The 15,642-nt window shown below is 42.2% G+C and overlaps 1 protein-coding gene across 1 annotated transcript in view; it reads right to left on the reverse strand.

Annotated features, from left to right (window-relative positions):
• Positions 1-15,642, reverse strand: part of TECRL (trans-2,3-enoyl-CoA reductase like) — a 55,162-nt gene that overhangs the window by 9,549 nt on the left and 29,971 nt on the right. Inside the window, exons 3-5 of the mRNA XM_057366825.1 lie at positions 14,948-14,992; positions 13,543-13,646; positions 1,870-1,985 (exon numbers count right to left, since the gene is read on the reverse strand). Coding sequence (XP_057222808.1) covers positions 1,870-1,985; positions 13,543-13,646; positions 14,948-14,992 — 265 coding nt within the window. The remainder of the gene's footprint in view (positions 1-1,869; positions 1,986-13,542; positions 13,647-14,947; positions 14,993-15,642) is intronic.

Raw genomic sequence — 15,642 nt, forward strand, 5'->3', positions numbered from 1 at the left:
AAGATATTGTCTTAATTGAAGCATCTGGAACAAAAGATTAATGGAATCATTTGCTGTGTTAGACAAAGTTGCTTGCATTTTACAGGGAAGCAACTTCTTTTTACTAGCCTTGAAATAAAAAGAGCTCCTCGAGCTCTGAATGTGATACACGGTCCTGACSAGACATTTAGACAGGACAGCTGTGTATACAGCCAAGCATCTGAGGTGCTCCTCCAAAAGACGTCTCCCACGTTTTAAGGCCACCTTAATGYTCCTGTAGGATGTGTCTGACATTTAAAAACATTCTGAATGTCTTCTGAATGGTTGCCTTGTCCTTTGCCAACTCAAGTAGCTGYGTGGAGGTAGTTTGTGTTTCATTTCCTTGCGGACGCAAAATGAGATTTTGTTGCTAAGTTAATCCACTCTGATGGCGTTTTTTGTTGCCTGTTATAAAGAAATGAGGTAATTGTGGTAGAAATTATTATATTGATTCTCTTTTGAGGAAGATTATGAAACAATAACAGGCATTGCTGATTTGCTTCCGAGAATGAGTTGCAGCTCACAGAGATTGAGTTTCAGAAACAAATGTCAGGAGTGATTCCTGATGGCATTTTATCTTGGTTACATTTACCGTACTACCACAGCCCATCTTGCTGCAAACCAATTATAAGACATAAATGAAATGTGGTTTTCAGCATGTGAAATCTCAAATAATTTTATTATGCATCGTGTACGGTAGCTCAAGTCAAAGATTAAACAATTTCAAAGTAATTAAACCAGAGAGAGTTGAGCTCAGAAAATTTCAAACAATTAACAACTTATCCAAAGCCTGGAGCAAACTTCCAGCTTTGCTGGAAATTTTAAAATTAATTTGGCTTATGATGGGGACCTCAGATGAACCCAGTAAGAAGTGGTCACTGGCAGGATTCTGCACACCCCTTGCCCGTGGAAAAGAAGGTAAAGGTTTTGTTGGTTGTTCCGTGCTACCAGAAGCTCTCTCCTTTTAAGCATATGCACCAGAGAAGGAAGACAAGCATCTTGCAGCTCTGGATTTGAATTCAATTATTCTGTGTTCTCATTCCCAGCTCCACTAACTCTCGTAATGTCTCTCCAGGTGCCTGTTCCTCTATCTATAAATGGCATTATCAATCACTGCTTTTCTCTGCTGTATAACAGTTCCCTTGATTCTGCAATCACAGCGTGGAGGAAATGGTCCCATTTATGATGGAACAASGCTTTCCTTGATCACCTTTTACCGTTCTGCCAGGCACTGATCACTGACAATGGGGACAATCCCACTTAAGGAAAGTTCCTTAAGTGTGGAAGTTCCCAGTCCACCTSGTGCATTCTACCATCATCTTTTGGAGGTGATGATAGAGTTTTTTGAATAACTGGGTAACTCCTTACAAGTTTCTTGACCTGACTCATGACATGCCCACCTGTTGAATTTCCTCCTCCTTATGCCTAGTGGAGAATTGGTGTGGGGGTAGTTAGTCATCTCCTGTACTGGATGCTGGYTCTGCTCACCTCAGGAGGAGGAATGTACTGTGAGGAGCCTGGGAGTGGGGCACCTGAAGTGATGTCTTCTCTGTCAAGCATGACTTTGGGTTACTACTCACTGTGTTTATTATTTCACCTTCTGTTCATGCTTTATCTCAAACTATTTGGGGAAAACACTCCATCTCCAYAGTGACCAAGTACAGTGACCATTGCAGCTGGGATCCCATTTTTGGTCAGGCTGCTAAAATGCCAAACAGGTATTRGTAAGAACTGAATCTGAAACCAGGCAGATTCTCAGACCCTGCTGTAACATTCTCACCCTGGAAATGCAATCTCCATCCCTCTGCTTTCTCATGATCCAGGAAAATATTTCACACAAGCGTCACTTACTGAACCACTGGGTGGCGGAAGTTCTTCCTGCTTTCCACTTGATCATAAATAGTTGAGAGGCGAATGTAAAAGAGCAGATATATTAGAAGAGGCCCGGTGTATTCTGTTACAAAAAACTGGAAATGAAAAATAAAATAGCTGTGTCAGGGYAGAAAATTCTATCTGGAAAGGTGCGAGAAAAAAGAATGCCCCCTATCCACAACCTCTGTTCATCTTTCAAATGACTTTTGGCTTCGTTTTCAGGAGTTAAATGACACATAGGGGTTTATTTTTATTTCTCTTTAGCAAAGGAGTAAAATCCATCTAGGAAATGAGAGATAGGTTTCTGTGCAGAACATCAACCCTGTCAGGAATGCTTCATGGAATGTGGTCAAAATCACAGTTATCTCCTCTTTAGACTTTTGGCTTTGCTATCAGATGCCTAATTAGAATCTAAATAATACTGAAAATCAAGGCCAAGAAACTGAAGGCAGCTTGTTTTCTGCCAGTGCTTTTTGCAATTAARTGGCACATCGGTTAAAAGCCAAGCAAGTATGACAGAAACAAACATTGCCTTGAATCCTGGTTGCTAGCAAAGTCATCCGAAAGGGAGGCCATCATTGCTCGGAATTTGGTGGTGGGTGGAWGAACAGGACCAGCCTGCCTGGTTCATGGTGCTTTGGGGATTTTTTCAGTGACTGGGTGATGCTCCTCCCTGCACAGGCACCAGCAGAAATGGCCTGTGGTGGGCAGACTGGACAAGAAAGTTACCCCAGTGTCATGGAAACAAAGAGAGAAGAAATCATTCCGTCTCACTAGGCACAGAGAGCTGAGAGGAGGGGCAGGGAGAGARGACAGGGTCATGGAGATGCATGAGCCACCCTCACTTTTGAGATMTGATTTTGGTTTGGTACTCTCTGTATTGCCTTTTGTTGGGGAACACAGCCACACACAGCTGGAAGTAAAATGACATTAGAGTGATGAGAGGTCTAGATTTGATCATCCGTCCCCTCTGGAATGAATCCCACATTCAAACAGAAGTGGTGTAATCCTACACATTTACAAGGTGTGGCAAATTTTAGCTCAAGTGCCTGGTATTGCTTAAGGGAGAAAGATTTATTACTGATGGGTTTTTGGGCTTTATGCGGGCTGCTGGCACTGCTGCAGAATTGTAATGCATAAACACCCGTGGCTTGAGGAAGCAACACTGACTTTAGACCACCTTTCTCAAAACCMGTATTTGGCCCCTCAGCAGGCTGCTCTTCGAATCACTCTTCAGAAAAGCGTTGAAAGAGAAAGGTTTTCCTGCAGAAATATCCTGCAATTAGGTTCCCTTTTCCTCTATTACAGGGAGAATCTTTTTGAAATTTTGTCCTTTTATAGCAGGACAGTCTCCAAAAGTAACAGACTTAAGTGTTCTSTAACAGAGGAATGTCAAATTCCCTTCTATTCCAAGTGGCATCATGACTTCTGTGCTCCATTTAGGCTCTGCATGATTCCGAGAGCAGTTGTGTGTGTCCGTGTGTGTGTGTAAGAATATTTAATCTGGAAGTCTAGGAGCATTCCAATTGCTGTGGAATACCTYACAGCCAAGGGTTTATTAGGATTTTGTGTCCTGGTAGCTTCTGTATGGGTTTGTCCCTGCCTGTGAGCGCCCTGTGTTTGGCACCCTGCAAACACTGCAAGGGACGGCCTCTGCTATTTAAACCTAACCCACTAAACACAGCAGCAGTGCTGTAGGGGACAGAAATGCAGATAATACGATCTGGACAGGTCAGGGGAAGAGCCTGGAATGAGGTGCTGTCTTCAGTGCAGCTTTTTCTCTTAGTCATGAGCTGCACCAGCAAACACATCCGTAAGTGCCAGCTTTCAACATCTGCTTGGCACGAGCACGTCACAAAGCTGCCAGGGAGAGATTGGCAGCACTTAGCACCAAGTTGTGCTCACTTATTGCTGCACCAAGTGTGCCCCCCTTGCCTCCTGACCAATTTAGGATGCTGGAAGGAGARGTAGAGTTTCAAGATTTAGTAAAAAATCCAGTCTCTCTTTTGCTAACCCACTGGGCACTGTCTGGCAGGYATTTGCCTTTGTCATAGCTGAGTCACACTGCTGGGACATAGCCAGGCTCAGTAACATTCTGTTTTAGGGGATGAGGTGCAATTTGCTGCAGTAGTTTCTGTYGTAGTTTAGTTTAGGTGAGTCTCAGATTGTTTCCTTCTGCTGCATCTCCCATGCTGAGACTGCTGCTCTAATTCTCTGGCCCACTGGTTTTAAATTTGTCATAAATGAAAAATGAGTTCCAGAAAGGCAGGCAGAGAAACTGCTAAAAATTCCCATGAGTTCAAGCAGGTGAAAGGGAAAGTGGTCTTAAATTAACACAACATCACAATTATTGGTTCTACCCACTGGCAATCAAGGGCAAGCACTTTTCTCTTACTATTGATTCTCAATGATTATATGCAATTAAACCTACCTAGTATCTTCATACTCATCCTATAGCTRACTAATTGCTGGGCTTGGGGAGTTATTAGTTGTGTCAAGGGTCAGTTCAACCTATCATTTTTATAGGTGCTCAAATTTACTAATTCCTGCTGACATATTCTGCAAAAATAATAAGCACGTTTTAAACAAAGGCCTGAAAATAATGACATTGTAACTTGTTGTCTCTGAACAAAAGAAATACCACTTTATTTTTTTAAATCTTAAAAGTGTTCATTTAAAGCATGGAGAAGATTAATCCTATAGAAATAAAAAAAATAATAAAAGACACCCCAATATTTAGAAGAAAATTATTTTTTCTTTACCATCTTGTAGTCCTGCCTAGTTTATTTTGATATATTGGGTGCAACCAAATATGGTGATTTATAATAAGCAAAAATATCTTTTCCTGGAGGAGCAGTATGTCTCTATAACAATGAGCATAGTTCAATAGGATTTAACTGTTGAGCTCATCATTAGCTCCCTGAAGAGGGAAAACAGGAGATTACCTCTTTTTTTTTCACATCTGTACACTCTGTTTCATATTTTGTGCAGCGTCCAGTTCTCTTACCTTCCTTCTCTCCTCCCCAGCGTCTGGCATTATATACTTTATGTACTTATTCTCAGCAGCATAAAGTGTTCTTAAATGAAAATATTCTTGAATCAAAACTCTCCCCAGCATGACCCCCGTACAGGGTGCTAAACTCAAGCCTCTTTAGCCATCTCCTCAGGGATCTGATCCAGTAGCACCTAAACTGGAAATATCTACTGCATAAACTGAGATCCAAAACATGTCAAAAGAGAGCTAAGGTAGGAGTTTCCATCATTCAAGAGATGATGGGACAAATGGTAAAGCAATTCAGGAGAGCTAATCTGCAAACCAGCCAGGCATCTCATCTTGCTGAGCCAGATTGTACCTGCTTCTGTTATCTCTGGGCTGCTCATGTCAGGAACACCTTGCTGAAGGGAGAAACAGCCAGGTCAGGAATTCAAATCCCAGACCTTGTGAGGCAGAGGGTATATTTAGGGAGGTATGAATGCAGCAGAGGTGAAATGAGTTGTTTAAAGTCATTGGAGGGATTTTCTGACTCTTAGGGGCGACTGACACAGTGCCTGCCTGCTAAAGGGAGTGGAAAGGATTTTGATGTGAGTTAAAGTGCCTTATGCACTGGTCGGGAAAAGGCAGAGCAGGACAAAAGGAAGCTGTAAACAAAGGCAATGGAGTGGAGGGAGTCTGAAAAAATCCAACCAAATCTTTATAGATGAACAGCCCACCTTCACATTAGGGCATCAGGCAGCTCCTCTCTGTAACGTTTATGACATGCCCTTTCTGTAACATCACACTCCACCCCTATCTTGTTGCCTTTTGGCACAGTCTCACCTTATCTCATTTATGACAAGCAGCAGAGCTGGGGGAAGGCCATAGAGCCTCTTCCACACTGATCCCTTCCTGCAGCTCTTTCCATAYCATGTTTCCATGCCAGTTTCCCAGTCACCAGTGCTGTTTGAGATGTTTTCTCTTGCACTGTCCCCGGGATGTCTGGGTGGATGCAGGGAGCATGGGATGAGGGCAATACCTGCAGCCAGGACAATGACTTTGGGTCACTGTTGGTATTCCTCAGCACAGCAAGAGATACAAAACAGCTCAAGCATGTCCTGGGTAACTCTGATGGAAAAGCAGCTGCAGTTTATAAATTATCTAATGGACAGGGCTTAGYTTGTCTGGCAAATGCGAGACAAAGGCAGCAGTTGCATGTCTGAGCCAAGGTCAGACTGACATGGAGCATTCTGCACAAAGAGGAGGATCTACTGCTGTCAGATAGACCATTACTGTGTGTGAGTGTACAGAGCACAGCTGGGATTCCAGAGAAACCCAAAAGGAACAGGCAGTTAAAACCTGCCAAGTCCCCAGATCACATTAAACTCAGCATGTAACTACCTTAGACTCTTTTACAATCCCAGCCCGAAGTACTCTTGAGCTAATGATCATTAAGAAACATTATTAATTTCTAGTCTAATTTCTACTTCATACACTTTGTTACCTCATTAAAGGCCATACAGTTACCTGGGGAAGATAATGGAATAATTTTAGTACCATCTCTAAATCTTCACCTTTGCTAAAGTTTTGTATTTTCATGTTTGCAAAAATCCGCAGCAGCAGCAATTTTRCATCAGGTAATAGAGTTCTTAAGGGCTGCTTGAATATTCAATTACTTTTTGTTCCAGTTCTCATAGAACTGGCTAATCCATTCTACAAAACTGTGCATGCAGGGGCACCTGAAACTTCCCTTGYCTGGGCAGATTTTGCAGTGGCTCAGTGTCTACGAGTGTGTTGGGCTTCTGCTCAATATTTGCTGCAAATACCAGAGTTAGGGATGGATTTGCTGCAGGATTTTATAGGCAAATTGCAGCTGACTTGGGCCAGCTTCTGGAGCTGGGGTGTGAACAGTGATGGGTGCTGTTTGTCCCTGAGTCAGGCTCTGTGGAATAAGGGAGGTGAAATCCCAGCTCCCTCCTGTCTCTTCTCCTAAGACTGAGCTGTCTGAAACCTTGGCATYAGACCACTTCATAATGTGGTCAGAATTCTTCCCTGAGACCACAAGACATTTCATGTTCCTTACAAAAAAAAATGGAAAATTRTTGCAAACTAACCAATGCTGTTCTTATACACACACAAATATATACGTAGTGTATGTTTGTACCAGTACATRTTCAGTGAAGCCCTCAAGTTCTGTTTGTAACCAAACACCAATGTGAGTTAAGACATGCTGCCAAATCCTTACAGGGCTTTGACAGCACTTTGAAATCTGCCTTAAATGTGCATCACTTTAAAATGTGTATTTATCATCTGCTATGCAGATCTGTAAACAAAATAGGGCTTTTTAACACCTAGTTATTATAAAATATAAATTATAAATAATGCGCATCTGCACTTTTTGTCCAGAAGTCTCAAAGCATTTCACAAAATAGAAAATACTGTTACTTCCATGCCAGTATTTTGGAAACTGTAATACAGAGAAATTCAGTGATTTGTCAAGGGCATCAGAAAAAGGTGGACAAAGGGACCCCTGGTCCTCTCAAACTCTGGTTTTGTCTCTGGTTCACTCTGCTGGTTCAGCCCATGGYTCACTCTCCTCTGTGCTCTCCTTACACCCTGGATGGGCTTGGRCAAAATCCCCCATGCAAAATAATTTTCCCAGGCTTATGCATTCTAGAGGGACYAAACCTGCTCAAATTTACATAGATYGACAAAATGTCAACCTCCTTAGTTACTCTGAATACAAATAGGAAAGTGTCTACATTTACCAGCACCRTACATCAAGCAGCTCTTTGTTTCTTAAATAGCAGGGAAGGTTTAAGCATAAAGTTATGTGTAACTGAAATAAACAGCTTGCTTTATTTACACTYTCTGAATCCCTCTACCTTCTTCTTGCACTCAAAGTGGTAAAAACTCCTATAAACACTTAGGCATAGGTCTTTCAGTCCTTACTATGCTCAACAGCAAGTAGAACCCTCAGAATTATTTTTTCTAGTAGCTCCTTAATTCCCTTTGGCACCTGAAAAATTGGCACTCTGGCATGTCTCATCTTGAGCTAGTGGCATTTGCTGCKGAGACCAAGAGAAATTGTTGCAACACTGTTTGCATCATTAGAAGCAGCATCTGAGGAATCCAAATCAGCCAGCTGGGCAGTTTCAGAGGTCTCCTCTTCCCTTATCAGTTAACTTCATGCTGCCACTGGGCACTAACAAAGAGCCAAAAGCGTGTGTGGCCCAAGGAAAGGCACAAACAATATAAAAACATGGCAAGGAATCAGGCAAATGCAAGCTGTTCTCTCCTGATAACCCTGGAGGTTGGAAAAAAAATATTAGACTTAATTAAATGAAAAATAAGAGCAATCTTGTGTGTGTAGTTTGCCTTTGWGAAAGGTCACAATGTTTTTAAAAGTTCACAGCTTTTGACTGGGATCAGCTCGAGACTTGGCCAGCTGCAGCAAGGTAGAGAAACACTTACTGTGTGTTCAGGCAGAAACCTCTGCCAAGTACAAAATTGTCAGCTGTATAACAGAGGTGTTTTGCATTACAAACAATTGTGGATGGAAAAGGTGCTGTCAAGGAAATAGTGACTTCTTTTTTTTTTTTTTTTTTCCTGGAGATCATCTTCTATGAACAAATTATCTATTGATCCAAGTGGTTTAGCAATGAAAAACCATTTGAGGATTTTTCTGTTTGGCACTTTGTTGTAGCTGTTCTTAAGCCACCCACAGGTTCACACAATATTACACATTCTGTTTATTTGGCACTGCTGCAAAGTTTTTCAGGTATCCACAATTCCCTGAGTGTGTTATTCAATTTGTAGGGTCCTATTCCTACAACTAATTCTGTCTGAATTGGCCACAAAATATGCAAACCCTGAATGCATCTGCTGAGAACACTATTCAGTGGCGTTCTCTGATACATCAGATAGATCCTCGGCTCTCATTCTTATCTAGATCCCAAATTCCTTCGTAAGCTATGATAATATGAGTTTTTTTTACAATTATAATCTTTACATTGGCTCAGTATTTTGCTGGGACTCCCAGTCCTCACACTCGTTCAAGCTCCACAGATCCTCTCTTTTTCCTTCTCTTATAATTGTCTGTACTTTTACAATCCATTTCAGAGGTTATAAAACTTTACTGAAGTCTCTTCTTCAGTTCCCAAATTAGGGAAAATATCTTAAATTGTTCCCCATGGGGAGTCCAAATCAGACCTCAATACAGAGAAGATGGGGAAAATGAGTCCTCAGCAGTTTGGCTGCCTCTTTTCCAAATCCATCAACACAAAATCACTTCTTATCACAATCATCCCATAGACTTTATGGGATTGCTCCACATTTACAGGATTGAGCTGTGCCAGACAGTCAAACTGCTGCTCCCCTCTTCACCAACCACCCACACATTCAGGACTGAAAAACTTTGGTGCACAAGCACTGTGCCAGTGAGAGAAGAGAATTGACCAAAACACCTTGCCCTTGAGAGAGCAGCTCCCTATTGCCCTTCCCCAGTGTGGGCATCTGCTATTCAAAACCACACAGCTTCAAACACAGATCCCTTCCCAGCTCCTTGTTCATTTTCCACAGTGTCTGACTTGGTGATAAATTTGCTTGCCAGCCAGGAGGGAACAGATCAATTAGTGAAAAATGTGGATTTTCAGACTTCAAAGATGCTCTCGGGTTTAAAGGAGTATTAGACTCTACATTTCTAAATTGAGAAGAACCTTTTTTCTTTGTGAAATTTGAAATGGAGCAGTTCCACTGCCAGCTTTACTATTTTAAGGCACTCAGGAGTCAAAGTACTCAAGCACTCCCTAATTTTAAATCATAGTTACAAAAATATTTATTGAAGTACTGTCCTTCAGGGTTAATCTTGTGAAATTCATGGGCTTGGAAGTAATTTTTTTTTTACTATTTTTTTCTGTTTTCTCAGTTCTATTTGGATCTTTTTGGTAGCTGGCCCAGGTAGCAACAGGACAACAGAGGCTGATAAATGAGAAATTGCAATCATTGCTCAAATAAGGAAAGCTTTAGCAGCAGAGTTGAGCAGCAAGAATGGTTTTTTCTTCTTTTCACTACAGCAGCAGTGTGTATYCTTAGCAGTAAAACACCAGCCACATTTCAAAAAGTCACCATGCTATACTGCAATTATGTAAAAAAAGGTGTCTGTCAAATATGCTTAGGCCCAAAATTGGATAGAGATTAAAAATAAAAGCCATCACTCGAGTGGCTGGAATTTCAAACATCCTTGGGGGTAAAATCTTTGCAGGGCCATATAGAACAAATCTATGAACTCAGCTTCCATTAGGATCTTTGCAGCATCAGTCAGCAAACCTCAACTATACCCTCCAGGCAGGATAAAGAAATTGGTAAGTCTTGTGCAGAAGTAAATTATATGTTTCAGGTAATATTTATTTTATATAAAAGAAGGCAGAGTAGAGCAAGAGTTCTAACAAATTTCATGATACTGAGAAACAGGTTTTGTTTTGTCCCTGAATTATGTTCTTGAAATCAGCCTTGAGGGCCTCCTTTCTTCTAAAAGAGTCAGCTGAGGTTAAATATCTACTGACATTACCCTGGGAAAGGACCTCATTCTTAAAAGAGATTGACAAATAATTATTCTAGTGGAGGAGAACCACAAATCCCTCACCCCAGTTTGTCCTTCTTCCTCCCTCAGAGCAACCCAGCCTCCAGAACTTGCTGAAAACTTCACCTGTTGGTCAACCAGTCTCAGAGCTGTGGTATAACCTGAGCCCAGGGAAAGTCTGGCATTTCATGGCCCAAAACACCAAAATCTTTTGGCCACTGTGCAACAGTGTTTTAAAAAGGCTGAGGAAGAGGAGGAAACATCCTTCATACAAGGAGTCACCCTTGGCAGAGGGACTAAGGGGACAACAGGAGACAACAACTCTTGAGCTGCCGAGGTGGAGTGTGACAAGTATTGTAAATCTGAGACTGTGCATGCTCCAAAAGGGAAGCTGAGGTTTCTTGATTTTCCTAGACTTATTGCGGCACAAACTCTCTGTTTGGGAACAGACAGCAGCACCACCTTTTATTTTACATCACGTTTGGAAAGGGTGCTGCTCCCACGAGGTGGAGGTTGGTACCATTTTCCCCAAGTCATTGTGTGTAAAATCACAAGTCACGATACAAATCCCCAGCACTGAGGGTCTCAGTGTCCTCAAGTGTGACCTCCAGTGAGGTSACAGAGCCCCAGGACCTCTGTTCTTGGTGTTCCCCTAGTCAGATCCATGCCCAATGCACTGATCTCTGGAGCACCAACATGTCCCCACATGCTTCTGTATCTATTTTGTATCTGTATGTATTTTTGGAGTCCAGACCTGAGTGTGGCCTTTTGTACCTTAGCTWTCATTTTGCTGACGAGATAAGAATATTTTTATTCTGTGTCTTGTTTATTTAAATGTCAAACCTTTAAATCAGGAGCCTCCCTTGCATAAATTTGGTAGAGCATTGAAGGGGATGGGAAAAGAGGAGCTCTGAGCACAGCAAAAATGGCACTAAAACTACACATCCTGTGTACAAATGCATTTCTAATTGCTGTTGTTAGAATACAGTCCTCTGTGAACCTTTTCTCTATTGCTTTTCACTACAGCTGTAATATAAAAATCTCTTGACTGTTTAAATGATGTGGCTAGGAAGATTTCCCCCACTGAGAATGGAGACAATTTAGAATATGGAGCAGAATGGGATAAAATGAATATTCAGAAAGTCATGGAGTGAACTTTTTGCATGCAGATTAAATCATTAAAAAAATGCCACTGCCTGCAGTACCTACTCCTGGTCATAACTGCAGTATTTATAATGGGATATTAAGCTTTAGTTATGTTACTGTCTCAGGCTACATAAACCACCAGGAAAAGAGAGAATAAATAAGGTTCTTGCAGATTACTTAATTGTAGCAAACAGGAAGCTGCAGTAATCACAATTCTGCTTCGCAAGGAAAGTCTGTGATTGAGAGGTGGTGGGATGTAYTTGTGAAGGAAACAGGACTAGCATTAATTAGTCTGGCCCCATTAATCAGGGTGGGGTAAAGCCTCAGCCTCAGTAAACCCAGAGATCTCTGCTCAGACAGGTTGGTCATACAGTGGGAATGCTTTAGCTCCACTGAGGTAAACTCCTTGTCACCCCCTGGGGATCTGGGTCCTGTCGGAACTGGGGAGGATGAACACAGGCCGTGCTCTTCTTCACAGGGACCAAAAGCTGCCAGAATTTGTGCTGCCTAGGGCTATCTCTTCCCAGGAGAGGGAGAATTGCACGTGATCTCCAGCACTTGGGATGGATGTGTGACCTTAGAGAGCTGATCCAGAGGCTGACTTCTCCCAAGTCAAGGGCGGTTCTGGCAGTAATATTCMCCTTGAGAGTGTGTTTCAACAGATAAGGAGATGTAAAGCAGCATGTCCAAGTGTCTTGTCCTGACAGAAATTCCATCCTTATAAGCACAGCTGAGGAAGGACAGTGGCTTGTAGTGCCCCCAACATGAGCAGGGTGGGTTCTGTGGGCTGTCTGAGGTAAGAATCMAATTATTTGGCCAACAGCCCTGATGCCAGTTAGCAAAAACTCACTTCATTAAAGGAATAATTGCTTCATTAAAGGAATTGCAAGCAATTGGTGGTTTGCTTTCCATTGCCATGAGTGGTCTTGTCATGGCTTTTATGGCTTCCAGAAACTGTAGTTCTGTCTTACCCACATTTGTGGCTGCAGAAACTGGGGATCTCCTTACCCACTGTCCAGATGTGGGCTCTGTGTTACTCCAGCTAGTGCTCTACATGCAAACTGCAGCAAAAGCTTGGTCAGAGTGATCATGAGACTGCTTTCAGCTCCTCCACATGTGCCTTCTGCAGGATATTGGAAAGGTCTCTTGCTCTCCTCTTCCTTCACTGTCCTTTAAAATCGTCCTACTGTCTTCTGTCCTTAGGCTGGGAAACAATTTAATTTTTCACTTCTCACTTTCCCAAGGGAGCCTGTGAGTTTTGAATTCCCTATACCCCATTTGGGTGGAATGTGTTGCCTCCCTCCCAGCACTCTGACCTTCCAACAGCGCTAATAGGAAAATAACTAAAGCCAAACCACGTCTACCTACAGCATAGGACAGGTATTGTTGTCATGGCAAATGCTTTTGTTTTACAAGGAGATCCAAAAGTTTTGACTCTTGAGCCTGTCTGAGCATCTGCTGCCTGGAATCTCTGAGCATCTGCTGCCTGGAATCCTTGGCCTCTCTCTCAGAACTGTTCTTTGCTTCAACAAAGAGTAAGGTATTTCCATCCAATTATTTTCCTGCATTAGTAACAGGATTACTAGAAATCTATTTTTTCTTTATAATATCCTCCCACTTTCAAAGCTGAGGAGTCTTTCAGCAAATTAATGTATTTGGCTACAGTTCTGCACAGGCATATGAACCCAARATAAGCTAAAACTGTTTTTCAAAATTGATTTTTTTTCTTTGGGCAATATTTTTATGTTCCCCTTCTAATCTTTAATTGCAAGTCAGAGTTAGCATATTGATAACTTGGCTCGCTATCCATTTAATTCTGTTTTGAGTGCTGATAAACTAATTACACCATTTTACCCAGGGAAGCACAGGCTGAGGGAGCTGAAGTAATTTGATGCTGAAACACACTGTGCATTGAGTTGTACCATGCTGGCTGTTACCAGGACATACTTACTGTGGTCCAACCAACCTGCTGACCCAGGTCTGTGAAATACAGTGTAATGATGGAGGAGACTGCAAGGCTTTGAATGCTAACAGAATCCTTCAAAAAGGGCCCATCTGCAAGCACAAAAACAACAGAGGAGATGGCATGAACAGCAGGGACCCTCTTGGAGGCTCAGCACAATTCACAGGCTGCCCTGCTACTGCTCCAGCTGTAGGTCCTGCTCGGATTCTGATTTATCTCGGTGGCTTGGTGCTTATTCTCYAGGTTAGCTACTTAGAGCTCCTCCATAAGAGTTATTCTCTTCCTGTGTTGACAAAAGTGTGAGGCTGGCATGACACAGTGCAGCAATGTGTGACAGTCATATGATGCTGGCTCCGCTAATCTGGCCCATGCAACCACACAGAAAGCTCCACAGAGCTCTTCTTGTCCTGTCTTGCAAGACTAATGGCCAAGCCTGTGTTATGCAGTCTCCCTCACTGACATATTTTGCTGGAGCATTTGCATTCTCAGGCTGTTTGCAACAGGCAGCACCTGATGATGAATGCAGCCTCTTGGGCAAAGGCTCACAATCCAGGATTTCTTTGCCAGCTGTCTGACCCAGGCAGACCAGGTGTATCCGAGCATTACATTCCTGTTTGCAGTTTTTTGAAGCATCTGCTTCCAACCCTAATGGAGCTGGAGTGTGCAGGCAGAGACAGGAAATAGTAATATTTGGTTCTCTTTTTTTTTTTTTTTTTTTTTTTTTTTTTTTTTTTTTTTTTTTTGTTTGTTTTTTTGTATCTAGGCAGTGAGCTAGATATTGGAAAAATCTGACAGCCACCAGCACAGGATGTTGCCATGGCTGCAACACCCTTTTGCTCTTTTCCACTTTCTGTGTTGTCTCCCTTTCAATACACATTTGTTGACTGTTTACATCAGCGAGGGTGCTAAATTCCAATTCCAAAATGAGRTGCTGAGCCCTCATTTTCTACAGCTTTGCAATTCTTCACATCCACAGACCAAACACCACACAGCCTGTGCCAGCTTTATCTCMCACTGCCATGTCCACCAAAAACAGGGACTGGCACAAAGAAAGAGTTTGTCTCCTGCAGCCAGATGCATCTTCTGGTGAGGCAGTGAGCAAGCATGAAAACAGGTARAGCAGTGAGGGAAGGAAGGCAGTGAATGGGCTTAAAACTTGTCTTCATTATTTGATCACATACTGTATGCTGTATTTCTAATCAGTGCTTATGAAAACCATYAGGTTCCTTTATTGATGAGGAAATGAATAAGTTAATAATTGATGTCAGTTAATGAGAATGTGCTAACAGTTCACTCAATAACACATACAGAGAGAGCAGCACTGTGAGGAGGAGAATCTGCCAGAGGATTAGTGATACAGTAGGTGGCTGTATTCAGCCTCATGAATACTCACTGTGTTCTAGTTGCAGGCCAACACGGGACGGGTACCACTGGGGACCTGTTCCAATCACAAAGTGTGGCTGTTAATTCCATGGTGGAAGACCTAAATTTCTGTTTGGTAGTTTCTGAGTTTCTGGTTTTTTCAGCTGATAGCTACAAAAGTGAAACAGAGTAAAAAAAAACACCTCTTTTTTGGTCTTGGCTATACAAGGAGGATACAAGAGAGCTGGGAGGAGCACACATRACAGCATAAATCCTTTTTTCCCACTTGAGTGTTGGAAGGGCCAATCTCAGTGCTGAAYGCTCCATCAGTGCAGCCTGTGTGTGCATCACTGGGAAATACAAAGAGGATTCTGTTTATTACTGTATTTGCCAAAACTCAGTACTAAATGCTTCGGTCCTGTCCCTCTTTCTAAAATTATGCCTGTGCTACGGTCTGGTCTGAAGGACTTTGTGTTTCCCATTTGGGAATGTAAGACCTGACTAGGGGTGTGCAGCTCATGTTAGTTCTCAGTCACAGATTAATCAGGGAAATAGAGACACAGAAAGTACAGAAGCACATGGGTAGCTAATACCAGGTTGCTTGTGGCTTCCTTGATACCCTTAACTTAAGGATGTTCTCTAGAAATGGATTTTTAAATGCTCTAGTTTAAAAGTCATTCCAAAATGCACAATAGCAGCTGGCAGCTGCTATTGGATTCCCTTTGA

Source organism: Malurus melanocephalus, unplaced genomic scaffold (genome assembly GCF_030028575.1).
Source record: "Malurus melanocephalus ecotype Western Australia unplaced genomic scaffold, MMel_1.1 scaffold_72, whole genome shotgun sequence".
Taxonomy (NCBI): Eukaryota; Metazoa; Chordata; class Aves; order Passeriformes; family Maluridae; genus Malurus; species Malurus melanocephalus.